Here is a 27,347-nt window from a genome sequence, read left to right as displayed (position 1 = left end):
AATGTATAATCCTTACTATAGCAGATAAGACCGGCATGGGGCTCTTCGTAGGTTGGTGCTGCTGGGCCGGTATGTTTGCGGTGGGTGTATCTATGCTACTTGCTGGGAGACAACACTGATTACTGAGACGTACATCATTGCAATGACTTCAAGTTTCGCTTTCATTACTGAATTTGCTTGTTCTGCGTAGGGTTGTAAAAGGTTGATGCTGACGTCGGTCGGGGAGTCGGAGCTCCCAAGGCGGACAAAACATTATGTGTCCGCCTGCGTGGCCCTTTCTAACCATCTTCAACGTCCAACTTCCCCTCCCCCTTTGGGTCATTCTCGATGTCCTGAATATGATGAGGTGCATTCTGCAGCTTTTGTATCAATTTGACGTCCGACATTGGCACCATGAGCCTTGATCCGAGTGCCTTTCCGAGGTCGAACTCCCCCGCAAGCTCCGAGAGCTCCTTAACGCGCACGCGCTTGCAGGGAAAAGATGGTGTGCACTTCTTCCCACAAACCTGACATATTGCGCGGGATTTTCCTGACGATTTTATACAGCCCTAGGATCCCTCAAGAAGGACAAAAGCTACCGTCGTTATGCGTCAAGTGTCGAACGAGCGCTGTCACTGTTTGACAACGCCCTCCAAGAATGGGCCGACTACATCTCCTTCCTGAGTCGGCTTTTGAAGGTGAGATCCAAATATATTCAACACTTTGTTATACTCAACTATTGACCAGGGGCTAGGCACTTCAAACCCACCCGCCAGACCAACCAATTGTACCCCATAAGGTGCTAGTCTCGAAGCGACTGGCACAATGCTTGAATCCGTCATTACCATCCGGAGTCCACCAAAAGGCGCTCGAAGTCTATACGTACATATTTGGGCTGATCAAGGTATGCACCACAAAACTTGGACCCGGAGGACATTGTTGATTGACTGTGTCTATTTACTGTAGCTCGACGGACTGTCGCACGACCTGCCTTTATATCTGCCTGGCCTTGCGCCAACCCTGACATTCGCCTCGCTCACTGTTCGCCCGCTTTTTCTATCATTGGTGGAGGGTTATATTGTCGACCTAGAACCATGGGCCATTCGGCCAGCCCTGAAAGCAATTCTCTTAGCCCTGCTCCCTGGCCTGGAGGAGGAGACAAGCGACGACTTTGAGCCGACACTACGGATCGTCAACAAGCTTCGCGAGGTAGGCGGGCGGCTTGAGACCCAAAAAACATCTGAATCTGGGGCTTCTGGGCAGTATTTCTGGCAATGTCTGTTCCTCGCATCGATCACAAACCCCAGCCGACGACTTGGTGTCCTAGCCTACTTGAACCGCTACCTACCTAAATTGGGCATTGCCAACCGTCGTCAGAGTGCGGCTGATACCAGTGATGTTAAAGACTTTCCACCTGAGATGCTTGCAGCAGCAGATTCCGTGATACTCCCAGAACCGGGCTTGTTGATCCGATGTTTCGCATCAGGTCTTTCCGACGACCAACTCCTGGTTCAGCGAAACTTTCTCGATCTTCTGGTGACCCATTTGTCACTGAACTCTCCAATTCTACAGACGCGAATCACGGACCGTGATCTCGAAACTTTAATCGTTGCTGCGGTGGGTGTGGTCACTCGACGCGACATGGGCCTGAACCGCCGACTCTGGGCATGGTTCCTTGGCCCCGAGCCTGCAATTGAACGTGAGCGTTCATCTGTTGATGGCCAAAAGGTTCCGTCAGAAACTGGCCACGTTTCTGCCGATGCGAAGGAGCTTTCACAGTCTCAATATTTCAGCCGCGTGGGTTTGCAGCCCTTAGTAAATGGTCTTCTCAAGATGATCAAACAAGGTTCTAAGATTCCTTCTGAGAGGACAAAGCCCTTTCGCATTGCTCTCTCCTTGATGGATCGCTGGGAAATCGGTGGTTATATCGTTCCAGCAGTTTTCCTTCCCACAATTCGCAGTGTCCAAGCCTTCGAGAAAGAAGCTCCCAGGAATCATTTCGAGGAAGTCTTCCGCAGTGCTAGCGCCTTTTTTGACGGTGTGGAAAGCAGTGTCATCTTCTCCGAACTCTTAGGCCTAGTTGATTTCCGCTCTAATGATGTGGAGCGTGATCCTGACCAAGTTTTGCGAAGCCTTGATCTTGCCCGGTTCATCATTGATAATTTCAATGTGCGAGAAGAAGACATGCTTCAGATTCATGTTCCTTTGTTAACGCTATCGGTACTCGTCAGAATGCGTGAAATATCTTTGCATACACCCTCACCGGGAGCCAGTATTGACAAACAAGCCGTATCCATTGCGTTGAATAGCGTGCTGAAATCACTGATTCCACTGCTTACGGAGAGGGTATTCTCAAGAAAGACAGGCCACGAGAAATCCACTGCTGACACCAAGACTCGAAATCATGACATTCTGAAAAAGATTCATAGTTTCTATGAAAGCAGCAAAAATAGCCTCGATCTTCCTCCTCTTCCATTTGGCCCGAAGCAGATCAGCGAGATGATCATTCGTGAAGCTCACGATCTATCTGTCGAAGCACTTGAGAGTGATGATAACACCTTATGTCTCCACGAAAAAGTCGACATCCTTGTAAAATTGCTAATGAAGCTGCCGAGGTCCCGTGTGCTCCGTGATAGGCGGCTCTACGGAGCACTATCTCGAAAATTAGACAAGAAAGACAACACTCCAAGCACTGCCTCCTTCGCAGTCATTTCTACCATTGCCTCCGCGTTGACCAACTTGTTCTTCATCCATAGCCTCGGCTTCTACATCAGCTATGAGGATGCCTGCGGTCTGATTCCTGACCTAGTCGAACAGCTCTGGCAATACCTTTCGCCATTGAGTCCTAAATTTCATGTTGAAGCGGTTAGGTGTCTATGGTCGCTTCACTCAATTTCTTGGGTTGATCACCTTGTTGAGGCATCGATTACCTCTCTAATGGTCAATTCATCATTCACAAGATCCTACCATCTCTCATCGGAGGAACAAGCCGAGAAGTTCTATGTACTTTGGAACCACAGCCATCATGGCACGCACGAGCAACCTCCTAAACAGGTTCTTGAGGTTGGGGGAACATTATTCTCTTATCAGTGTTCGATGCTCGAACGTCCCCTGTTCATTGTACTTGATCTTCTATCTCAAGGACCTGGAGATGTGTCTCAGAGTGTCCAGCAATGGCTCCAAGACCTCCACTCTATTCATAGGTGCGATAACTTCATAAATGATACAAGCTTGCCACTACTAACCAGATTTTAGAATTTTCCATGTCGTTATCTTGAAGCTCGAAGAGTTATTTGAGCATGATATCTCTGGTGCAATCACTGAACAAGACAATTCAATTTCCCCGGACGATTACAAAGAGTGCAACTATCTGCTGCGAACAGCCTCAAACATCATCGCGTCACTTTCTCATAGCGGATGGGTCACGCTTCTCACCCATACACTGGGCCAGGCTGACAAGCATCCGGACGCATCCAAGTCTGAAGGTAAGTCACATATGCAACCTGCCAAGAAGATCCATCAATTGATTATTTTAAACAGATGGTGGCAATGTGAAGAGTTTCCATGCGACAATATTCCAGGCCTGCCACGGAATTATCAGCGACAAGGCGTTGACATCAACACAGGGCAACTTGGATGGAGAGCGATTGCAAAGAGATGCCCTTCATCTCATGCGACAACTCCTTTTGGGACCAGGTGCAGAGGACCTGGCGGAATCTGGAATTGATGATTTCTTGGTCGATCGCCTTCTGATTGCCTCGGATGAGGGGGGGTAGTATTGCAGTGCAGGGTGCAATCATTGATGCACTCCTTGCGGCTCTTAAAGTTCGGTTTGCCCAGGCATATGCACCCGTACCACCGCCTAGGCCAAAGCATCAACGAGCCGCCTCTCGTGAACGTTTGACCAGTCCTTCAATATTATCTTTCACAAGTGACAAGGCAGATAGAGGCCAGCCATTGCCTCAATTTCCTCGCCCTCCAGAGCGACTTTTAGATTGCCTGCTCAAGGGCATCAGCTCAACAAAATCCCATGAGATTGTGGACAAGTGGATTGGACTCCTTTGCGAGGTGCTCCCACTCTATTCAGGCTCGCTTTTCCAAATTCTGCTTATGTTGGTGGAATGCTTCTGCAGAGAGATCAAAGCCTCCTTTGGAAGACTTCAGCTCGCGTTCCAACAAACAGAGAACTGGCCGCAAGACCGATCTGAACAGGTTACTATTGCTTTACTCACCGGTCTTGAAACATGCATTGCCAACGCCCATGAACGTCTTCTCGTGGAGGAATCGAACATTCCGGCCGCCAAGAGCCCAGATCAGCCCCAAGGCTTTTTCGGAAATATGGTGTCCGGCGTGTTCAACTCGGAAGGCAACCAAGGCCGGTCTAATACCGCTAATGATCGGTTGACAGTCCTTCTCTGCTTCCAGGATGCCGCTCGTCTTTGTTTCTCTATCTGGGCCTGGGGCGCAGGAGATCGGACTGGCTCTCCAGATTTCGAATCAATTGCATCCTTCCAGTACACTTCGTTGCGAATGAGAAATAGATCCAGACGAATTCTTGAACACCTGTTCACTGCAGAGGCGCTTGAATGTCTTGAGACATTAGTTGAATTGTGGACAAAATCTGACACAGATACCGCAGCGCTTATTTTTAACCTCCTGCATACCCTTGATGGCTCGAGCCCGAAGATCGCTATTCCTGCCGTATTCAATGCGATCTACACACGAACAAATCCTAGCGCATTAGACAACCATCGCAAGTCATCTTTGACCACTAGCCTGTCCGAGTCTGAACTAGCCAGTTTCTTGGTTGCCTATGCTCGCTCCTTGGATGATGATGTCCTTGACGAAATTTGGGCCGACTGTACGATTTTCCTTCGTGATGTGCTCAGCAATCCTTTCCCTCATCGTCAGATCCTTCCACGTCTCATTGAATTCGCGGCTATCCTGGGCTCAAAGTTGGAGAACACAACATTCGGTGAAGACCGTCGCATGTGCAAGGAGCTTGGAGTTCGTCATCAATCTTTAATCCCGATATCGCTTTGCGCGTACTGACTATGTGCTCTACAGGATGTTCTTCTCCGTCTTCTTACAGCTGTCTTCGCTAGCAAACCATTAGGCCTCAACCAGGACGCTGGTCTTTTAGCAAGATCTTCTCTCGATTATGACCGGACAGCAGTTTCGCATACTGGACCAGATGACATGCTAAGCATTCTTGCTGTCTCCATGCCATCTTTCATCACAACCCTGGGTGACTCGGACCGCATCAATACCGCCATCAACGGTGTGTCAACCAATGTGGTTGGTCCACTCATCCGCTCTCGGTTATTCCCCAACAACCTCAACCGCAATGTGATGGTCCTATTGCAGCAAATGGCCAAAGTGCCCGCAGCCGCAAAGGTATGGAAGAAGGATATTGCCGATGCATTCAATGATCCACGCTTCTTCGGGTTGCAGGTGGATCTAATCAAAGACAACTGGATGGACCTATTGCGACAGTGGGCGATTGCAGACAAAGACCGGCTGGGGGAGCTGTTGAGTCGCCTCCCACCGCCCAGCGCTGCTGGGATCATGTTCGGCGTGGGGGCATCTGCGGCACGACTAGAAGCTGACCGTAGGGCACAACTCAATCTGCGTCGTATTGCAGTGCTCCTGCTGTCTGCCAGTACCGATTATTTCGTGGGCGAATTGCCAGGCCTTCTCCAGAAACTTGAGGATCTTCTAGCAGCCACCAGCTCTTCTTCTCCATCATCTGCAACACGGGCAGAGATCTTCATGGTGCTCCGTGCCCTCGTACTCAAAACATCTGCTCCTGCCATGGCGCCTTTTTGGCCGTTGATCAACGCAGAGCTGCAGGAAGCTGTTTCTGCTGTTCCACAGGGCTTGCAATCTGATCTCTATAACCCTTACTCCCTACTACAGGCCTGCAAGCTACTAGATAATCTCCTGGTCGTCGCCCCAGACGACTTCCAGCTTCTGGAATGGCTCTTTGTGACTGACACCATCGATGCAGTCTACCCGCCTAATCGCTGGGAGCCGGTTGCCCTCGCTGATGAGGTATCTCAAAGCTTCGGAGCACGCAATGCTCTGACACCATCTATTTCGCATGAGCACACGGAGTCCGCAACTCGCGGTGGTCTGAAGCGGCCGTGGCTTATCTCAGACCATATTCGAGAGACGGCAAAGGACGAGATCGTCGAGCGGGTCCTGCGACCGTTCTTTGACCGGCTGAGTATCTACGTATTCGAGAGTACGTATAGCATGGAAGGTGCAGACCTAAGTGTATGTCGGGATGATCTCTTGGCGGATTTGTTCAACGAGAGCACTATGGCAAATTAAGCTGCATGGTTTGTTTGTCTCCTCCATTTTGTATAGCTGGAGTTAGCCCATAGCGATATTTCCAATCGAACTTTTTCTGTATTTCAAGCTACGTCACATCCTTCGCAATAACCTCATCCCAGTCCTGCTTTATGGTATTCCCCTGAATTTATTTATTCCGGCTTTGCTTCGTACTTGTATAGAGTGTTAACCGTCGAGTTCCGACGCCGCCCGGGCCACTATTTGTCAACGTCACCTGGTCTCTTTCACTCCCCTCGCCACTATCATTACTTGTAAGAGCAATCAATAACTTTCGCTTTCGATTGATTACTGATCAAGCAGATCTTGCGCCACGATGAATGTAAGCTCGAAAATGTTCATGCCGCTACGCGGACGCGTCGTTGCCCGATCTTTCTCCGTGTCCCGTCCCCGCTGGGAGGCTGCGCCATTGCCCACAAGCAAGCCCGTTGGTGCTTTCCGTGGAGGGTAAGTGTTCAGATAATCATACGATCAGATTCAAATCCACACCTCCAGATCTTTTGCCATTCCTGACTTGTCTAACTTTGTGCAGAGTCTTCGGGTTCCTGTCTGGCGCTGTTGTTGCCGGCGCGTCGGTATACTATTACATCCTAGGGGATTACCGAGTCGCGAATGAAATGCTGACTGATGACATTTCCGTATGTTTAAAGCCGCTTTAGGCAAGATTTCACATGCTTGCTTTTCTTTGAGACTAACTGCGTTGTGCTCTCCCCGTATCCGGGGATAGCTCTTTCTATAACACAGGCACTCCAGTCGGCTACTATGAAGCTCCAGTCATACATTAACGAGTTGGAGTCCAAGATGAACAAGCTTCAGAAGAAGTAAACGCTGGACTTTTAAGTAGTGTCCAGAAACTTGGCTTATGTACTTTTGATCTCCTGCTGGTGTTAAGGTGTCTTTTCTGCATTTGACTTGCAAAATATCAATTTGATCAGACATGTCTACCGATGATTTGATCCTTTATTTCCAAATGCATTATGAGATTCCAAATCCAAGAAAAAAAAACTGAAACCCCAAGAAGAGGCTGACCATTGACCGTTTGTAAATCCCCAAGGTCATATTCTGATAGACGGTTGCAAACAAGTCAAACACTATCGATGGCCATCAACTTTCATGTCTCCAACTCCCATCATCTTCAACATTCTCGCAACACCCTCCCCCAAAAGAAAATAGAAGAAAGACAAGAGCATAAGCCATGTTCCGCGTCGAACTTCTGCAACACAAAGGCGCAGCCCCAGCCCCAGGCTGGAGCTACGTCGCCGACCGAGCCTTCAACCCAGCCCAAGCAGCCATGGCCCCAACACTAAGCCGCAAACGCGGAATCCGCGACGCCGGCAAAGGAGGCGACATGTCCTCACGACGAGCGAACGCAATCATCCGCCACCTCGCGGAGCTAGACCGCGAAAACCAACGCGACGTATCGATCCCCGTACCAGTGAAACAAGCAAAAGAAGCCGGAGCGCGCGGTACACGCGCAAAGACAACATCAAACGTGCGCCGAATCCTACAATCGCAAAAGACTTTTCGTAATCACCTTGATGATGAGGAGGCTGCGATTCATAATAGCAGTACTGCTGGTGGAGCGGGGGCCGGAGCCGGGCAGAATTTGGGTGCGGCGGCCGCGATGGCCAAGGGGGAGTAAAGCTGCCGTTGCGGCAGCGGCAGCGAGGCGGAGCTCGACGCCTGTTGTGGTGGGGTCTGCTGCAGCTGGATCTGCGGCTGCGAAGAGAAAACGTGCTTCGGCTGTTGGGACGGCTGCGTCTACGCCTACGCCTGCGCCTTCTGTCCCTGAGACTCCTGCTACGACCGCTACAGATGTGGAGGGGGAGGATGATTCAGAGGGAAAGCACAAGGTTTTGAAGACGGAGTATGACAACGATCCTCTTTTGCGCTCATATGCACCGACTATGCCTTCTGATCGCATTATTCAGCGGTTACTCGCTGAGCCGCCTTTGTCTTATAATGCGTCGAGGGCAGGCGCGCCGATGTCGTCTCACTCGCCGCGGCATTTCTGTTGTATGTGCGGATATTGGGGCAAGATTCGGTGCAAGAGCTGTCATTTGCGAACTTGTGGGCTGGATTGTTACAAGGTGCATGAGGATTCGAGGTGTGGTGCGTTCTTCTAGAACTGCCAATGAATGTGCTGAGCTGTATACTATTGGGGAGGGGATCTGTTATCTTCTTTCTCTTCTTACGACTACATGAAACTAATGACAACCTGTACAATAGCTAATTCTTAACCATTGAAATTAATTTTCTTCTAATGGAAAAATATGTTGGAATTGTCGTAGCCGTATACTTGAAACATAATCAACACTTCAGGTTGATGCCCATCCGCAATTCATCTTCGCGAATCTCAAACATGACCTGGATTCCGACGAATAACACCGCGCAGCAGGAAATCATGTATGCCACACCGGAATAGGACCCCGTTAGACTAGCCAGTAAGTCCTTCAGCCCATCCAGGCCGAGCGCAAAGCCAACAAGGTTCGCAATCATCATCATAAGGACATTACCCACAGACCCAAGGCCAGTGAGCCACCGGTACGCGGTGGGATGCGAGCGCCAACGCCGAGCGGGGAAAAGCATACCACCCAGGACTTCAGGAAGAACGAAGAGCGTGATTAGCCAACCCCACATCAGCAGACGAAGGTTAATGTCGTGCCACAAGGCCACGAATGTAAACACCATCAGAAAATTGCGAATTTGCAAGAATTTAGACCAAATGCCAGATTGTGTAGACGATCCCTGCTTTGCACCTGCTGGGCCTCGGCCACTGCCGCCTCCACCCATTGGGATGTAGATATACCGCACAATCCAGCGGTTGTAGGAACGGTGCCAGCCACGCCAGAACGCGAAGGCTGAGTAGTTATTTGACATGCAGCGGACCATGTTCTCTGGAGGATCAATTCCATCGATCAGAGCCCAGAGGCGAAAGAATCGCCATGGAATGAGCAGCTTTAACCAAATGATATGGAGGTTGAAGAAAGCAAGCATGCTGAGCTGCCCTGGAGTGAAGAGGGACCAATCCGGTGAGGCCTTGGAAATGGCCACTGCGTAAATGTAGTGGAGAATCAGCTCCATGCAGAGCACAGTGAAAAAGAAGCGAAGTCCGTATAGGGTGGTGCGTGTTCGTGTCCGCGAGAGAGGGGTGTATCGCTGCTGGGAGACATAGTCATTGAAGGTCAAGATGGGACCAGCCAAATACAATGGTGAGTAAAGCACATAGGCGATATAGTTGCGCCCGCTGAAGGCGGCCGGTTCAGCGGGGATTTTGACGCGGTCTCTATCAGAAAGAGCTGCGGGGTCAAGTTGCTTCTTCTTGTGAAATTGGGTTAGTTCTACGTCCAGGCGATAGATGGGCAATCCGGCATTGGACAACATAGGGAAACATACTTCAATCGGGCTCGCTGAGACATAGTCCACGCTCCAGTAGTAGTCCATGTTGAAGCTGATCAGCCGCAACACGGTGATTTTGAAGAGGACCTCCCATCGGGGCATAATGCCCCCGAAGTTATCCAGGGTCTGGGCCCACTGGACCAGTAAGGATCCTTTGTCTCCTGTCGTGCCAGATCCGGGGGCAAAGAGCATGGCGACCTTCTCCAACGGGTATCCTCCACAAAGTTCATTGGCGAAGAGAATGCAAATGTTGAACGTCCATGTTGCAGCCGGGATGTAAGACCGAGGGAGGTGCTTGCTAATGCGGTAATTGATGAGCAGAATGGAAAGTACCTTGAGCGCAGAAACCCCATGAAGGGCCGTAACAAAGATAAGGCCAAACACGAAGTCAAAGCGCATCCGCTGTTCGAGTTGGGCATCTCCTGCAGTCGCTGTGGACGAGTTGGAGGGTTTGGTGGTGGTACTCGCACGGCTCACACACGAATTGTAGATTCGACGGACCAATGGGTGGGCAATTAGAAGCAAAACGAGGTAGGGAACGTTGTCGCGGAAACTGGCGTATTGTGCATCGGAGTTATCCTGTGTCATTCAGGCATGGTCAGTCTTGCCACTATTACAAGGTCGGCAGAGTCAAGTCTTCGAGGTAGCACACTCACAACTAAGCGGCCAGGGATCCATCCTGGAGACAGAAGATCTGAGTAGGTAGGGTAAATTGGGTGGCTTTCTATGATGACGATCCCAAGTCAGCATCTCGACGTCGGTCCACCGATATTTGCTAGGGGCCACTCACCCTTGGAAGCATCCACCACGGTTTTGAACATCAAAGGAACGAGAAAAATGAAGAACAGGTAGTAAATGAAGAATTCCGGTGTACGCCAGAGCGGAGCGCGAGCATTTTGGGCAATGGCATGAGCGCGGGCATCTTTAGCAGAGGCAGGTCGCGTGTCAGTCGGGTTGGTCGTGGCAGTGGAGGTGAAGCGAGTGTCAAGGGTGTCGAGCGAGTAAATCCGCCGCAGCCAGGAGAAGAGGGAAGTCATTTTTATCGCAGTGGCATGGCGCAGGTGCAGCGCTGAAGTGTCCAGTGTTTACTCAGGGGCCGAGGCCGATGTTCCACCCCGAACAGTTTGGCGATCGCCCCCACACGTGCCCAATCAGCGCCCGTCAATTATCATCTTGATGTATAGCCCCCATGAATCGTATAGACGCTCGTACGATTATGCAAACTTACGATACGTTGCTTACATCTATTTTTCTCATCAAAAATAACAGTAACATACGTTTAGAAAATACCTAAGTACCTCCCTAGGTACCTAATACTGCAGTGATATGAGTGCAAGTGACTTGAACACTTCAGCATAATCATGGCAAGTAGTAATAATAGAGCTGCACGTGCCTTGTAGGTACAGGTCTTGGTTACCTGAGACTTACCTTCACACAACAGGCAATTTGACGGTCTGAAATAGCAACATCCTAAGCCCAGTTTGAGACGAATTAGACTTCTGAGTCATGTTTCCCTTGCAGCTTAATTTCCGTTCCAGTAAAAGACGATTCCGAGCTCACCACGCCCGCCATCATCTTCTTTCCGCGTCTGCATTTGAAAAGATCCCAGATAGGATATGCATTTGCGTAGGTCAGTTGGCTGAGATCCAAATTAATTTGGACAGAGGATAGAGTGGTTGATAAAAATCGTTATCTTGCAATATCAAATCCATCCAAGTTTGCGACTGGGCATACTGTCGCTTTCTTGCCTTTGCATTGTGACATCAGGGATTTCCTAGGCATCCCATGGATTCGCTACTCATGTCTCTCGGGTGAGTTGTCGGCGGATATAGGCCACGAAGAAACGTATTCCCTGAATCGATCATCATATCATGCTTCGGTGAATTAGTGACGACTTGCTTCAGGCTGACATCCTTGTTTAAGCTCTCGATACAATATTTCGATTCGGACGATAGATAACGATCTCGAGATACAGGCTAGTCATTTATTGCTAACCCTCGCCCTGTCCAGTCAATGTGACAGGGGCTCCAAATTTGACGGTGCGGTCTCCATGCTGTTGGAAGAGATACGCCCCAAGTACTCTTTCAGGAGGCACGGCTTCTCTCTCAGAGGGCACAATCTCTGTCATATCCTCTGTCACAACCTTTGCTATACCTAGGTAGCCTCTGTCACGTCTCTCATATCGCCTATGACATCCTCTGTCACACCCTCTGTACCCACTATCCCTATCCATGATAATATTTCGGAGGGTCGCGATAATTTGTCGTCAATGAGGGACCAAAACCGCATATTGGAGTAATTAATAGAAAGCAATCTCTGGATGTATGTCAAAAAAACTAGCTTCTAAGGGGGTGAAATCACTGTAGAGTATGAGAAAGACATCAATATTTCTCATGGATACATAAACATGGAGAGCATTACTAGAAGCGGCTCTGCATTAGTTCAGTTATAGATCGAGATTAGATCAGCAAGCCCACCCTCAATGACATCGGTCTCCGCTTCTTCAAACAATCTTGGAAACGACATCACACTCAACATGTCTTCTAAAAGGGTACGTGACCCCTAAATATGCGATTTTGAATGATCACCGACTGCTCCACTGACAACTCGAATGGTGACTTGCTGACCATCTACCCCAGGTTGCGTTCAAAGTTCATGGCTCCGTACAAGGTAACAACGCCCCGCTCCTGTGACCCCGGTCTATCGCTATAAATACTCCCCTTGCAACTAGGATACCCCAGTATCACTAAGATTAGCTCACTTACTAACACTCATCACCAGGTGTTGGTTTCCGGTAAGGCTCCGATCTCTCATCGGCAAGAGTTGATGACATCATAACACCAACAACTGAGACCAAATCTGACATGTTTCAGTGACTTTACGCAGAAGTGCGCTACAGGCTACGGGTTAATGGGTTGGACCCGCAACACCACCTGCGGGCGAGTATGTATCCTTGCGCTTGACAATAAGTAGTATAAGCTCTGACTTCTTGAGCACAGGTCGAAGGTGAAGTCCAGGGTGATGAAGAGTCGATCAAGAACTTTATGCAGCAGATTGACAAAGGCCCCCGTATGGCCCATGTTGTCAAGGTGGAGAAGCGTGAGATGGAACCCCTGGATGGGGAAGCACATTTCTCGGTGATGAGGACTTCAGAGTCTAACTTCCACTCGGACGCCTGATTTCTGAATTTGTCGCTTTCTCAAGGTGAACAATCAACCAGTACAGGCCTTCAAAGCTGAATGGCAACATGATTTCTCTTTATTCATATCTTCGTAAATGCTAGAGGATGAACTTGAGTACAGTACACAATTTTGTAGACCCACCAGATCTATATTTTCTATTCTCTCAAACTCCCGCATTCAGGTCGGCAAAGACCGGGAAATTATTTGATTGCCTAGGCTCGTGACCCTACAAACAAATAGAAAAAATCAGCCCCAAACTGCCACCGGTGAAAACTCAGATCCCGGTCCCCGTTCAGTGACCGATATTTTCTCGGGATCAGTGACTCAAAGGCGCGATGTATAGAATCCGAATTGAATTCGGGGTAAATCCCGACTCCTCCCGAGGTCAGCTGCCTGGGGCAGAAACGTATTGGCATGACGAGCGCGGGCCACGAGTGAACTAGTAGCCGTGCTGCAGAGATAATGGGAAGGGTAATGAATTTACTTCTTGTTCGAGAGCATCATATAAATTCTGCTGCTGTACTATTTCAGGCCCTGAACCCTGTTGATGGAGTAGAACAAGCGCACGGAAGTAGGTGGGGCGGTACTGCACAGTATCGTTAATGTGACGATCGACAAGATCTTACGTGGAACCAATCAGCATCGAGTATTGTCAGCAATAGATACCTATCTCCAACCTTGGGAACCAGGCACAGCCGCGCTCCTGACGTTAATTTCGCGCCTTTGTTCCATCCTTTGGGTCGGGATCTGCTCGGGCGTCGTTGAAATTCGGGACGTTATTTGTATATAAAGGTGTTTCAGTCAGTCCCTCACTGGAGCTCATGCATCATTGATCATTCTCACCATCATACTATACTTCATATCAATCAAATCAGAAACCAGAACTACACACCTCATACCATCTTACAATGAGTTCAGTTTCGGTATTATCAACATCGTCTTTTCGGACAGCTGCACGACCATCCACCTATATCCATCTCGTGGCGCGAAGTTATTCGGGACTGACAGTCGCCAAACTCGGTAGCTCACAATTTATCCACGCGCACAAGTCGCCATTTACCTATACACCCAAGCGTCTTATTTCCTCTACACCACAGAATCAAATCAAAGAGTTCTTCCCGCCTCCACAAACATCAGGCGTGAAGGAAGTGGAATCAGCATGGGCACATCCTGTGTAAGCAACCCGACCCTGCATGCTTACAACTTCTTGGTAGGAGTCTAATGCGTCTTCAGGTATACTGAATCCCAAATGAGAAATGTCGCAATTGCGCACAGAGAAGCCACAGATTGGGCTGATTGGATTGCCCTGGGCACGGTCCGCATGTTTCGATGGGGCATGGACCTTGTGACAGTGTACAAGCACGCGGAACCCGGCGAGGAACTAGCTGCCAGATACAAGATGACGGAGAAGAAATGGATGCATCGGTTCATCTTCCTTGAGACCGTCGCTGGTGTTCCCGGTATGGTTGGTGGTATGCTCCGCCACCTGCGCAGTCTCCGACGCATGAAGAGAGATAATGGATGGTATGTGCATCACATCCTAGGCCATGATATTAAAGATAAAATACTTACCCCAGAATGGACATAGGATCGAGACTCTTCTGGAAGAGGCATTTAACGAACGCATGCACCTCCTTACATTCCTCAAAATCGCCGAGCCCGGGTGGTTCATGCGCCTGATGGTTCTCGGCGCACAAGGCGTATTCTTCAATGGCTTCTTCTTATCTTACCTCATTTCTCCTCGTATCTGCCACCGATTTGTTGGATACTTGGAAGAAGAGGCGGTGATCACCTACACCCGTGCCATCGAGGAGCTCGAAGCGGGCAAGTTGCCGGAGTGGGAGGCTCTGGAAGCGCCGCAAATTGCGGTGCAATACTGGAAGATGCCGGAAGGAAACCGTACCATGAAGGATCTGTTGATGTACATTCGGGCTGATGAGGCCAAGCATCGCGAGGTCAACCACACGCTCGGAAATTTGCAACAAGCGATTGATCCCAATCCCTACCAAACTAAGTACCGAGATCCGACCCGGGAGCATCCGAGTAAGGGGATTGAGAACTTGAGGGGGACAGGGTGGGAACGCAAGGATATCTTCTGAGGTTCGAAGGCATGAAAAAGCGATCTGGGCATTTCTGATAAATTTGCATGGCGTGGCGAATCTCTCCTCTCATTGTACAGTACTTTATAGTGTTCCAATTAGAATCAAGGACGCGAACCGGGACCGTTAAACGGATTTCCTTGGGACGCGGGGCTTAATAATTAAGGTAAACCTAAACCTAACGTGGTAATTTGGACATGTGCGAAGTAGAATCAACAGACAAAATATTTATAGATAATGAATATGAGTTGAAGGCAATCAGCAATTTTTTCTTTTCTTTTTGCCAGATCTTATTCTTTGTCACGGATTAATCAATTCTTTTTCCAATAATATTGCCCCTTAGTGCCCGTTTAGTTTTATTAGTTAAGAGCGGGAACCACACCCCTTTTAAGCCCAAAGAAGATTCTCGGCCGGCGATCGTTCATGTTTCATTAAATCTCCATTGCGGTCCCTCATTTCAGTTTGGAGACGTGTCTATTGACGTTCAATGTGTACTTATGGTTATAATCCTTGGTTGTGATTCTTCGTCCAAACATACTCCGACATTCCTCAATCCCGATCAAACACGTCCCCCCGCCGATCCCCCGATCACATTGTGGACAACTGGTGCGACAAGAGTTTCAGAAACCCAATTCCGCCACAAGAATGGAGGAGCCACATCCCAGGGAACCTGAAGTGACATCCCCGACTATTCGGTCCTCATCGCCTTCACCCTCTATCCCTGCCACCCCGGCCATTTCTTCATACTCCTCGCCAGACCGGACATTTTCCTCTGTCTCCTCCCACTCTGCCTCCTCTGCGACCTCTGCCGATGCCCGGTCTACTGTCTCAACATCTTCCCGCCGCCATGGATACACTCGTGCGCTCGGTGCTGAGTTCGCCGAGTCGGCCCGGCACCGTGATAGTGTCATGAGCCTGGGCAGCATCGCCCATTTACAATACTATTTCGCTCGCACGGGTCTTTTGGACGGGAAGACGGGCCGAGGCAAGGAGTTCAAGAAAAAGAATGGCGAGAATGTGCCCCGACTGTTGATCACTCCAAATGAGGGACATATCGATGATTTCGTCGCAAGTCCATCTGATATGGCCGAATCGCCAGAGTTTGATCCCAATGACGACGAGGAGGGTGAAGTCATGTTGCCTCCTACCGTCAGCACCTACAGTATTAAAACACATCATATCCCGCCCCCACCAGACCTGATATCGCTACGCCGGGATCTACAAGTCGCGCTAGAAAAAGCAGACAGTAATATCGAGGCGGTTGAAGAGGGGATCGACCCCCGCGAACCATTTCGGTCTAGCCTTTCGCCTGACGATGTCCCAGAAACACCGGAGGAAGATCCAGCGCGGGGAATCCCGACCCCGCAAACGAAAGAAGAAGCACAGGGCATGTGTATCCTGGATAATGTGACACTGGCAATCCGTGCCGCCAAGATCTACTACACCGCTCACCCACACCCAGAACGCCTTGCATCTCTCAAAAGTGAGCGCGAGATCCGAAAGGACCTTTTCCACGTCTTGGATGTCCTCAAGCGATGGGCAGCCAGGCACTTTGCCTGTGGATTGCGGCCTGAGGAACGCGAAATTATCCAAGGATGGATTTCCGGGGTCCGAACCATGCTGGTCAGGGAGAAAGCTCTAGAAGATCTCGAAGCCCAAGAGCGAGAAAACTGGGACTGGGCTCAAGGCGACTGGACCGGACGAGAGCGAGCCCGCGAGGAATCTTTCCTCCGAAGTCTAATGCCTGGGGGTCATACCCTGCCGGAGTGGACTCCGATTGAGGATGATGCCAGCGTTGAAGACCTCCCCACTCCCTTTCTTGAACGTTTCAGGGACGGTCGCATCCTAGTACAGTTACACAACATCGCGGTCAAAAAGTCTAAGCGCCCCTTTGGTGAGATAAAGACTTTCCATGAGGACATCGCGAAGCCATACCGACAGGCCGATAATCTGCGGTACTGGATCAAGGCTGCAGAATTGCGGTGGGAGCTCCGTTTCCGAGTGGATGTGATGGGTGTGGTGCAGAGCAGTAGCGATGCAGCTTGGAGGCAATTTGACGCTGCACTATTGGCCTGGTGCAGGACCGTCCGACAGGAGCTGGTCCGAGATTGGCAAGCCGCCAATCCTGGGCGGCCCCCAAGTGCTGGTCTGATTTAATTATGTTTTGGGCTTTGATTGTTTGAGTTCTGATTGTTTGAAGAGTTGACGTGGATGTGCATTTCGGCATTTCGGCATTTTACTATTTCGTGTTTGTTTGACTCCTTAAGGGCACTTGGCTAGATACCCCTGAATTGCCTCTGTCTCCGGTGTTGGTTTTATATTTGGTTCTGTCCGATTTTCTGGTTCGTTTTGGAACGCGGTGCATTTGTTTGTTCTGAAAGGAGAATTTATGGATATCTTGCATTGAAAGGCAAACTTATAATTTGGCTGTCGTCTTCCGGGTTGTCTTTGTCTTTATGTGTTCTAGCCAGGCCTGGATGAGGAACATACTACCGCAATTGGTAACTGCAATTGGTAGCTGGGTTCAAAGACCTAAGCCAATGTTATCTCAGCCGAGACTGGGCTTTATACTTCATAAAGACTACGTGAATGAAACACCTTTTTGGTTTAAACTAAGGGTGAAACATAATTGCTTTGTTAGTTAGCTGTTTCAGTGTAGCGGAGTGGGATCATCGAATCTTGGAAGAGCAAGTGAACAATGCGCAACGACCATGGAATTAGGGACGCTAGGAGCATATGGTCGTGGAGCTTACCCCTTGAAATTATATGCTCTGGAAATTAGCCCTAGTATCTCTACGTCCGTGATTATGCTTCCATAGATCAGTAAATAGAAGTGCGTCGCAAAGATAATATAGCCAATGGCTGGGCATTTGACAGTCTCATAGTTAATTCACATATGAAATTCAGCTAGCATGCAACCTGGACGCCTCTAGAATGATTTCATCTGATCGCCGGGGAGTGCCGATCCCTTGAATTACATACCGAGGGGGAAAGGTACCTGGTGCCCCATAGTAAAGTGGGTGCCGAGCCAAGTATCCTTTTCCTGCAGAGTACAACGGCGATACTGGCCACTTCATCCCTCGCCTGTCTCAAAGTGATTGCTGCCCAATTTATTACTTTGATTTGTTCTTTTACCAAAAAACCACTTACAGCTCTTATAATATGACTCTGGTCATGTAGCCTCTGTCCCAACTTACCTTACCCAACCGCGACCGTGAGAAGGGGGTTTTCTCTCCCAAACTGCCTTCTGATCCGATTACCGAGACGAAACATTCCACTATCCCTGCCTTTGAGCCGCCTCTTTCCCTTTTCTGTCCTTTCAATTTCGCCCCGGGCTTGCACCCATGCATGCCACAGTCGATGATCCACCTTCCTCCGCGACTGACATCGCAACGTACCCCGTGTCCGTTCAGTGCGCATCTCCTCCCCCCGCGGAAGGCTCCCCCAATGAACACGGGCCCTCCCCTCTCCGCCGCTTGAAATCCAAGTCGTCTCTGTGGAGTATAGGAAGCAGCAATCACGAGGACGAACCGATCTCCGAACCATCCAGTGCGGAGAAAAGTACTGGCAAGCAATCTATCTTCCGTCGCCTATCTCCTGCTCTCGCGGCCCGGGTGAAGCTGCTCGACGGTAGCAGCAAGGTCACCATCGCACCCCGAAGCGCCAGCGCCATCGGTCGGATCCCTGAAGAACATCTGAATCAGCTTGATAGTTCTCATAAAGACCTCTCAATCAAGGTTGAGAGGAAAGGACAGACGTGGAATGGTGTGACTTTGACATCCCCGAGATCAGCAACCTCGCAATCAACAAAACGGAGCGCGTCGAACAAGCTTGAAATACCCAGCCAGGACTTTCTGCAGGAGCTTTCCCACGCGCGAGAGCAAGGGTTAGATCATACCGACGCGGTTGTTGACGGCCTGCAATCACCTGCTCGGGTCGTTGCTCATCCTCCGGTGACTGTCCTAGACGCAGAGACCAGTACCCCGCCGACATCCATGTCTGTGGCGGAGCTGTCTCCTGCGCCGCTGCGCGCTGACCCTGAATCGGAATCCCTGCCGCAAGATAAGGACCAGGATAATCGGACCGACTTTGAGAAATATGTCGACGACACCAAACGAAACGAGGAGCAAGCCGACTCCCCACCCCAACCTCCGCCGAAAGACGAATCTCCTTCCTCCCCCACATACGCCCTTTCCTCGTCCTCGAATACACAGTCCTTTGACCCGAGAGAGCTAAATCGTGCTGAATCCATTTACTCCTTCTCCCGCGCCTCCTTCAGCAACCAGTTGTCCCAACTTACATCTATTCCTCTCCCGCAACCAGGAGCCCTTGAGACGAGTATCGAGAATATTTCAACGGCACTGGCCGCCGTTCGTGCTTTGAATGGTGCTGCAGAGCAGATTCAAATATGGATCCGGAAAGCGTCCGACGTGCTCAGTGGCTTGGATGCGGAGGATGATGTTGAGTGGGCAGCGGCGGGAGGCCGCGAGGGACTGGAGGGAGTGGACAAGGCCATAACTCGATTCGAGTCTTTGGTAAATGTATATGTAACGGCTATTGAGAAAGTCCAGCTTCGAGCCGACATCGGCAACGTCGATTCTGCGAATCTGAGGACGATTGTCAGTCAGATGGAGAGCATCCTACAGAACTGGGCGCAAATTAAGCGCAAGCTTAAAGGCGTAAAGGAGCAAGTCGAGCTGGCTATGGAATGGGAAGAGCTTTGGTCCAATGTCCTGGGTGACGTGGGCATGGAAATTGATAATCTCAGCGGCATGATCTTCGAGATGGAAGAGAAGAGGCATCAAGCTCTGTTGGATACCGGCGAGACCACTGGAGGGCTCGATATTAACGAGCTTGAGACTATCGTGGAAGAATCTCCCTCTAAGGGTCGCTCACCTGCAAATAATCGGTTAAGCATTGGACCGCTTCTGGCGGCGGCCTCGGGCACGCCTGTTATCAAAACACCTCAGGATGATTCAAGCCATTCCAACCTCATGGCTTTGTTTGCGCGGATGCAGCCTCTTCGAGCATCTTTGGATTTCCTGCCTATGAGACTTTCAATGTTCCAGTCTCGCGCTAATGCAGTTCTCCCCAGTGCGTGCGAGGAACTGGATGATCGACGAGATCGGCTGGAAAAGAGCTACAAGGTGCTTGAGCAAGATGCGGAGGCCCTACGAAAGGAGTTGGGTGAAGATAAGTGGATTATTGTATTCCGCAACGCCGGAAGCCAAGCTCAAAAGATGTTTGATTCGGTCGAGCGTAGCATTTCCAAGCTGCAGGAAGGCTTGGAGACAAACGCACAAGTGAACAATCCGGGTACATTGACGAAACGAATCGAGAACTATGAGGCGAAGAAGATGCACTATGTGCCTGCTATCGAGCGTGTGATTTCAATCATTCAGAAGGGAGTGAATGACCGTTTGACAGTGAATGGCGAGGTTTTGCGACTTCTGTCGGACATGACGTCGCGCACAAATGCTCTGAAGGCTAGCTTGAAAGTGATGGATGCGTCTCTTGAAGATGTACAGATCTTCAAGGGTCATCAATTGCGGGATTCCATCTCCAGCATCGTTACGATGGATAGCCCAGCCACCGGTAGTGCGATTGATACGCCGGGGAGCTCCCCTGCGTCGTCAGTGGTTCTTAGTGGTGGCAGCGGGTATAAGGGTAGTTCGACCCCTCTGGGCTCCAGTCGCCGCGAAAGCTCCGTCGGTAGCTCCACAGCTCGTTCAGCCATGCCTAACGTCAGACGGTTCTCGGGCGTACCACAGCCAGTGACTGGCCGCAAATCGTCCATTCCCAAGCCGTCGGGACTCACGTCTCCGACGCCAGGGAAGACAAGTTTCGCCGTGACGCCCACACCCTCTGCAAGACGAATGTCTCGTGTTCCCCAACCTTCTCCAATACCCAATCGACCCAGATGGACCCTCAATACCAACACAAATGACCTAAGCACCTACCAGCCTCTTGGCGCCACCACACCCGGTGGACATCGCAACGTGTCCGCCCCGGTACGAACACCTAGACCGGCATCGACACTCCCGTTCCGAAGGGACATGTCTGCATCACCGGCACCCAGTAGTGGCCGGTCAATGAGCCGTCTGTCAACCCGATTCGCATCCTCGTCTCGCAGCCCCGTCCGCAACATGTCCTCCCCTACGCCTCCCCGGTCATCTTTGCTAGATCCTCCACCATATAGCCGTCTTCGCCGGCCGTCGAATATGTCCAGTTCCGGAACTGCAGGCATGGTGAATACCCCTCGAAGCCGTCAAAGCTTTGCTGGAATGGGCTCTTCATTCAGTCGCAGCGTCTCGCATAATCAAGATAATAATGAGAGCCCTACTAAGCCTTCACGTCCTGGAACCTCACTGGGACATTCTACCAACCGAAGAGTCAGTCTGCTTCCATTGCCAAAGCGAACCGAGAAGACGGCTGCACAGCAGAAAGGAGATTCTCGGCCTCGATGGAGAGGAGCATGATCATCCTCATGCTTCCCATATCATCCTTTCCTCCGGTTACTTCCTTATACTAAATCTTCTCTTCCCCCTCCTCCATTTCTACCAACCTGTCTTATGGCTTGTTTTCTCTACTTCTGCATTGCGCTTATTGCTCATTGGACTCCGAATCACTGTTCAATTGAGCACCAAGAGCTGGACATGATATTGAAGGTTAGGTTTTGCGTGATATCCCCCTGTTGCATGGTATGGTTTGAGCGTTGGGTTTCCATTTCCGGTTTTGTTTCTCTTCCACCAATGTGAATATATTCCTTGTAGTTTTATCTTGGTTTCTATACGGAAAATGGGAGTTACTATTAGATTATTTTAGGTATGGGCACTAGCACATGCAATTCATCAGTCCTAGATCCCACCAATATATCATCCTTTCCTCTTTTCAAAAGATTGTATCAATCTGAGGGAAGAAACATGAGGAAAGAAAGGAATAAAAGAGAAGGCTTGGAATACGAAAAGGATGTGGGGAATTCATAGAATATCGTATCTTCCTAAAACGAAATGTATGAAGTCGCACCTTCCGTTTGATGGATTATGTGACAAATGCAAGCCAGTCCAAACCTTCAAACACATGCTGATATCTTAGAAGCTTGCGCATATGGAATGAATTTTCCGCTGAGCGATCTAAGTCGAGAACAAAAATTGAGATCTATCAAATCAATAATCGAAAGATATTCTCAAATATCTACATCTAATTGCCCAACTCCCGTCCAAATATCAACGCATCGACCAATTCCTCGCTGTTGTCCAACCGCGCCGCCTTGGGAACCCGCCCAATAACGCTAAAGCCCAGCTTCTCCCAGATGCGAATAGAAGCCGGGTTGTTTGCAAAGACCAGGTTGAAGACTGAATACTTGTATCCCTGCATGAACGTGTTAGCATTGTCTGCAATTGCGTACTACATGTTGTACACATATGTAGATATGCGATTAAGGGATCTCAGAGTGTGTTTTTGTTCTTGCTATACGTACCAATTTTGGCGCAAATTCTAGGTATGTCTCGCCCATCGCAAAGCCCACACCCTTGCCGCGTGCCACATTAGTTGTGATGAAGCCAGCATTACAGATGTGGGAGCAGCGCCCTAAGAAACCAGTCAGCAAATAACCAGTACACAAATATGCCCACTGACAGGTAGACTTCTATGAATTGCATATCCGTGGGTTTCATTCATGATCATATTGGACATACCAGGATAATTAGGCTTGATATAGAAAGTTCCCAAACAGACCTTCGCCCAATCCCGTCCTTCCCTCAACCCATCAACACCAGCAGCGTCACCCTCGTCATCGAGAATAGCCACAACTGCAAACGTGCCGAACCAGTACTCCGCGAATTGCTCGAGCCCTAGCGCCTTTTCCATGGGGTAGGTGGTACCACGCTCAATTTCTGCGCTGAACTCCTCATGCAGGTACTTGACCAAGCCCTGGGGGATGCTGGAGGGGCCATTGGTAATTGGGTACAGGGTTACAGGTGCAGAGCCGGATTTGGGGAGGGTTGTGTGGCGGGGGGTTAGTGTGCTTGCTGCTTGGGTGTGTGCTTGGGGTGGGGGGTTGTGGGATGCGGGGTCTTCTAGTAGGGCAGGCATTTTGGCATAGAAGTACCTAGTGGATGGGGGGAAATTGAGGGGCAATGGGGGTGAAGTGTTCTTGAGATGAGGTTCAAAGATCCAAAGGAGATATATACATCTGCTGAAGTTTAAATTTGAGCGTTATCGGGGCCTCTATAGCTGAGTCATCTTGTCGTTCCAAGGGCGCTGAACCCCACATTTTATTGGGGTTTGAGGGGTAAATCCAGTATTGGAATGAAGTAGATTGTTCTATGGCTCCCGAGGTCATGATTAGGTCCATTGGGCGTCAATATATAAGATCAGTACGTTCCGTCTATGGGTGCTTGCAGCCCCAGTTGTGATACGTATGTGTACATCTAGCTCTCCAATCAAGTCACATCCCGAGGTCCAAATGGCAGACCGTGCATACCTGCGTAGCTCCTTCAAATTGATGGAAGAAATGATGAAAGATTCGAAGATTCGATCAAGCAAGTAAGCTTTTCTCTAGTACAATGCGCTTAAATCCAAATATATATACACAGGACCATGCAAGCATCGAGAGATGCCAGCATCTCCCGGCGAATCCCACCCGAACAACCGAAGGCTTCGACAAAGCTTCCTTCATTATTTCTGGCTCTCACCCTCGCCCTCACCCTGTTCACCTTCGTTGCGAATAGCCTGGAAAAGCTCAAAAAGCTGACCAATTTGTTGATCTGTAGCGACACAAGTCAGCAATTGTGAACCCCAGACTAGTAGCCGTACCCCGGGAACTCATTCAAGGACAATCATACCACTCATTTTGTCCAGCTTGGACTTGTCCAGCTTCTCCCCAGCCCAATTATCGCCCTCCATCTTCTGCGCGTAGAGCTGCCACTCAGTCAAGAATCCAATCTGTAGAGCAATTGCGCGGTCAGTCCCGGTTTCCTGTTCAAGCAACTGCGAATCCCTTGTTTCCCCAGGGCAGAATTCCGAATTCCGGTTATCAAAGACATACAATGTGCAATGGGTTCTCCGCTGTTTTATGCGCCCGGAATTCCTTCTTCACGTATGAGTCGCCGAGCACGCGCATCTCCGGGTCCAGCCTGCGGTGGACGCGCAAGATGCGACGGTAAAGCTGGAGCGGCGGCAGGAGAGCGAGCGCTTCGCTGAGACTGGATTTGGAGCCGATCGAGGCCGGCGTGGCCATAAGGAGACGGTGGGCGATACGCATGGTGGATGTTGGGGTTTTGAGTTATGGAGGTTCGAATGACATAATTTCCTGGGGAAGGCGTTTTTTTTGTCGGAGCGGAAGGCGGCGAGGGAGATGTTAGAACCATCGGAATTTTGACTTTCATTTTTTTTTTACTCTACAGCAATCACTTTGCGATTTGGACGGGTAAGACCTATCTAATTTGGTTTTACCGTGCGTTCTGGTCCTTTTCAACGACAAAAGTGCTTGCCTTGGTGGGGTTGTTGGAAGTCTCTGCAATTATATACCAGGACATCAATTCCGGTCACAGAAGAACTGGGACTTCGAAAGAATCTTGAGCTTTAGCACATCACATTCAAATTGCATAGAGCTTTTCTCAAAAGACATACAAGATGCTCCCTACACCTGACACCTCACACGTCTCATTTGACACCATCTACGAGCCATCTGAAGATTCCTATCTCTTCTTGGACACCCTATCATCAGCATCAGAATCCAAATGGCTATCTGAGAGGTTTAAAAAAAGCAGCGGCCTCTCAGATAATAGCATGAATGCCGTGCCCTTGGTTGTGGAAACCGGTACAGGATCCGGTGTCGTGCTAGGCTTTGTAGCAGCACACTCCCAACAGATCTTCGGGCGCCAGGACATCCTCACACTGGGAACTGACGTGAATCGGAATGCCTGTATCGCCACCGGTAAGACTGTGTGCACCGCCATACAGTCTATTCAACATAAGCAAGAAAACACAGAAAACCACCCGAACCTACAGTCTGTTCACATCTCCTCTATAACCGCCGATTTGTGCACATCATTACGCCCGGGCAGCGTGGATGTCCTTCTATTCAACCCACCTTATGTACCCAGCGAGGATCTCCCGCGGTTACCGACCGCAGCTGAGAATGATCCAGCTGTGGCCCAGGCAATGTCTCGCTCGGCTAGGTTCGAGAGTGACTCGTACTTCCTTTCACTGACCTATGCGGGTGGTGTGGATGGCATGGAGACGACCAACCGGTTACTAGACGCTATCCCCGGCATTCTTTCGGCGCGGGGAGTGGCCTATGTGTTGCTGTGCAAGCAGAACCGACCGGACGAGGTGATGACGCGCATCCGTGAATGGGGTGGTTGGTGTGCCGAAACCGCGGGATCGAGTGGCATGCAAGCTGGTTGGGAGAAGTTAGTGATTGTTCGGATATGGAGAGAGGGCAACTGAGTTCTGTGTGTATTTAATGTCAAGAACGACGGTGATACCTTAATATTTGCATATTTGAGCATTACATGAGAGAAATCTACGAACTAGACCATATTCTCACGCCTTCATGATTGCGTTCAATAAGTATTGTGATATTTTGGCCCAAAACTTTACGTGAATGAAATCGGATAAACTCAAATTATGGCGAACCATGTCAGATTCTACGTTTCTAGAACTCTCCAAAACTTCGAGAAAAGTACCAAGCCACCCACGCCAGTGATGTTGCTTACCCACGGGTCTATCCGGAAGACAGCGTCAAAGTGCAGCTGCAGCCTGCAAGGTATCACACGACGCATGTATCCAATGCATCTTCACCATCTCGTAGACCGTGCCGCCGGCCCCCAAGCTAGCGCAGTCGCAACACCGATGGAGGGCCGCCCCAAGAAGCCTGAAACCAACCCATTGCATGATTAGTTGCATATCTAGTCTGTCAGAGTGCCGGTAGATTGAACAGGGACAACAACGTGGCACTCCTGCGGCTTTGGGGCTATTGGGGGGCCACGTGGATATGGTGGAGATTTAAGGATGATCTATAATAGTGTTCGGTCCTATGGAGTGGATTTCCACGCGTGGCATCATAATCGTTCGTATCGGAATCCCACCATTGTCATTATGTCCCAATCAGGATAGTGGGAACGACAAGCATGAAGATCCGAGGATAAAAATGTCCTACAATAAAGCGACATCGGCGGGGAAATGAACATCCCCGACATATGATGAAACTTATGCCGGGATCGGCTTGGAACTGTAAGCACTATGCAAGTAGTATCTTCACCGATGATAACAAGGAAAGTTTGTATCACTGTATCATTGTATCATTACGACCAGACTTGCGGTGTAGAGACGATTCTTTTCTTTCTTTTATTTTAAAAATATCAATTCCAGATTAACCCCATAGTTCGAAAATGGTACCAGACTGCATTGACTTTCCCACTAATATGGTGGCTGAGGGGCCTGGATCCTATTGCTCTTGTCCCCGCATGCATCCAAGTCTGAGCCGAAAAGGCTTTATGAGCCACTGACCAGGCTGCGACAGAGATTTACGTAGATCTATAGTGACACTGAGGAATGTAGCAAAGTTTATAGTCGACCCAGTGGAGTCTTGGCTGGAAGGGGCGATTGCAACAGAGTTTCAAAATCATCTCCGAATAGAGTTCCAACTCAGATTCTACAAGCACGGATATGATCCCTTGAGTTAGTTGATTGGTGTAAGCAAAGCGCCAAGCATGCTGAGAATCTCATCTTGGTAAACGCTCGAACATTTTATGACGAAAAGATTATGATCAGAATGAGAAAGTACTGGATACTGTATGCCGTTTGAACCAGGAAAATCTCCGAAAACAGACTTCAACCCAGCAATCTGGACAGAAATTATGACAAGGTTAATATTCCACGCTAGAGAATGAGGGAATCCCGGAATCACGGTACGCTACTTAGTATTTCGGAGCAACATTTCGGCCATACCAAGGGGTTATGTCGGATAAAACAAACCATCGGCCGATAATCTCCACAGATGTGTAGATTCGCGCACGTTTCGAAGGTTTAGGCCCGAAAGCCTTATTGATCCAAAAGCTTACATTAAACCACATGCACAGAGTGACGAATCGGATTTCTATTGTTCGTTTACCAGATTGAGACAGAAAAAATGGGGGGAGAGGGGTTTGCGGATCTGACACGGCTGGCATAATTTTTGACACCTGCTATGCCCACCAAAATAATACATACGATTGGCACAGGGTTTACTTTAGTGAGCGATCCCGTCGGAGACACGCCGAACTACCGTAGCAGGGGCTAAACCTACTTCTAGCCCCATCAATCGGGTTCAGACCCCTATGATAGG

At 49.6% G+C, this 27,347-nt stretch overlaps 11 protein-coding genes across 11 annotated transcripts; 8 read left to right on the top strand and 3 right to left on the bottom strand.

Moving 5' to 3' along the window:
• Positions 1 to 393: 393 nt before the first annotated feature.
• N7503_010384 (dopey family protein) lies at positions 394 to 6,315 on the top strand (the record flags this gene model as incomplete). Its single annotated transcript, XM_057069930.1, has 8 exons — positions 394 to 484; positions 547 to 677; positions 734 to 883; positions 946 to 3,182; positions 3,235 to 3,464; positions 3,520 to 3,751; positions 3,846 to 4,986; positions 5,047 to 6,315. 8 exons carry the CDS (start codon positions 394 to 396, stop codon positions 6,313 to 6,315), a joined length of 5,481 nt encoding a protein of 1,826 aa, XP_056916541.1.
• A 334-nt stretch (positions 6,316 to 6,649) lies between these two features.
• N7503_010383 (uncharacterized protein) lies at positions 6,650 to 7,158 on the top strand (the record flags this gene model as incomplete). The annotated part of the gene is made up of 3 exons (XM_057069929.1): positions 6,650 to 6,780; positions 6,866 to 6,971; positions 7,078 to 7,158. The coding sequence occupies 3 exons, from the start codon at positions 6,650 to 6,652 to the stop codon at positions 7,156 to 7,158; spliced, it is 318 nt and encodes a 105-aa protein (XP_056916540.1).
• Positions 7,159 to 7,528: 370 nt separating this feature from the next.
• N7503_010382 (putative HIT finger domain protein) lies at positions 7,529 to 8,459 on the top strand (the record flags this gene model as incomplete). Its single annotated transcript, XM_057069928.1, has 2 exons — positions 7,529 to 7,943; positions 7,993 to 8,459. 2 exons carry the CDS (start codon positions 7,529 to 7,531, stop codon positions 8,457 to 8,459), a joined length of 882 nt encoding a protein of 293 aa, XP_056916539.1.
• A 184-nt stretch (positions 8,460 to 8,643) lies between these two features.
• Positions 8,644 to 10,769, bottom strand: N7503_010381 (putative glycerol:H+ symporter (Gup1); the record flags this gene model as incomplete). Its single annotated transcript, XM_057069927.1, has 3 exons — positions 8,644 to 10,311; positions 10,389 to 10,456; positions 10,523 to 10,769. The coding sequence occupies 3 exons, from the start codon at positions 10,767 to 10,769 to the stop codon at positions 8,644 to 8,646; spliced, it is 1,983 nt and encodes a 660-aa protein (XP_056916538.1).
• Positions 10,770 to 12,268: 1,499 nt separating this feature from the next.
• N7503_010380 (acylphosphatase) lies at positions 12,269 to 12,911 on the top strand (the record flags this gene model as incomplete). The annotated part of the gene is made up of 5 exons (XM_057069926.1): positions 12,269 to 12,283; positions 12,372 to 12,402; positions 12,514 to 12,526; positions 12,606 to 12,675; positions 12,732 to 12,911. 5 exons carry the CDS (start codon positions 12,269 to 12,271, stop codon positions 12,909 to 12,911), a joined length of 309 nt encoding a protein of 102 aa, XP_056916537.1.
• Positions 12,912 to 13,822: 911 nt separating this feature from the next.
• Positions 13,823 to 15,013, top strand: N7503_010379 (alternative oxidase; the record flags this gene model as incomplete). Its single annotated transcript, XM_057069925.1, has 3 exons — positions 13,823 to 14,088; positions 14,148 to 14,438; positions 14,503 to 15,013. The coding sequence occupies 3 exons, from the start codon at positions 13,823 to 13,825 to the stop codon at positions 15,011 to 15,013; spliced, it is 1,068 nt and encodes a 355-aa protein (XP_056916536.1).
• A 645-nt stretch (positions 15,014 to 15,658) lies between these two features.
• On the top strand, positions 15,659 to 17,170 carry N7503_010378 (uncharacterized protein; the record flags this gene model as incomplete). The annotated part of the gene is made up of 1 exon (XM_057069924.1): positions 15,659 to 17,170. The coding sequence occupies one exon, from the start codon at positions 15,659 to 15,661 to the stop codon at positions 17,168 to 17,170; it is 1,512 nt and encodes a 503-aa protein (XP_056916535.1).
• Positions 17,171 to 18,357: 1,187 nt separating this feature from the next.
• Positions 18,358 to 21,492, top strand: N7503_010377 (KAR9 family protein; the record flags this gene model as incomplete). Its single annotated transcript, XM_057069923.1, has 1 exon — positions 18,358 to 21,492. One exon carries the CDS (start codon positions 18,358 to 18,360, stop codon positions 21,490 to 21,492), a length of 3,135 nt encoding a protein of 1,044 aa, XP_056916534.1.
• A 721-nt stretch (positions 21,493 to 22,213) lies between these two features.
• Positions 22,214 to 23,107, bottom strand: N7503_010376 (GNAT family N-acetyltransferase; the record flags this gene model as incomplete). The annotated part of the gene is made up of 3 exons (XM_057069922.1): positions 22,214 to 22,384; positions 22,494 to 22,603; positions 22,711 to 23,107. 3 exons carry the CDS (start codon positions 23,105 to 23,107, stop codon positions 22,214 to 22,216), a joined length of 678 nt encoding a protein of 225 aa, XP_056916533.1.
• A 585-nt stretch (positions 23,108 to 23,692) lies between these two features.
• On the bottom strand, positions 23,693 to 24,278 carry N7503_010375 (succinate dehydrogenase assembly factor 3; the record flags this gene model as incomplete). Its single annotated transcript, XM_057069921.1, has 3 exons — positions 23,693 to 23,781; positions 23,860 to 23,959; positions 24,063 to 24,278. The coding sequence occupies 3 exons, from the start codon at positions 24,276 to 24,278 to the stop codon at positions 23,693 to 23,695; spliced, it is 405 nt and encodes a 134-aa protein (XP_056916532.1).
• A 371-nt stretch (positions 24,279 to 24,649) lies between these two features.
• N7503_010374 (S-adenosylmethionine-dependent methyltransferase) lies at positions 24,650 to 25,468 on the top strand (the record flags this gene model as incomplete). Its single annotated transcript, XM_057069920.1, has 1 exon — positions 24,650 to 25,468. One exon carries the CDS (start codon positions 24,650 to 24,652, stop codon positions 25,466 to 25,468), a length of 819 nt encoding a protein of 272 aa, XP_056916531.1.
• Positions 25,469 to 27,347: the final 1,879 nt, after the last annotated feature.

Source organism: Penicillium pulvis (assembly GCF_028828015.1).
Source record: "Penicillium pulvis strain IBT 33274 chromosome Unknown scaffold_8_segment0_segment0, whole genome shotgun sequence".
NCBI lineage: Eukaryota > Fungi > Ascomycota > Eurotiomycetes > Eurotiales > Aspergillaceae > Penicillium > Penicillium pulvis.
This window is presented reverse-complemented; position numbering and strand designations above follow the sequence as displayed.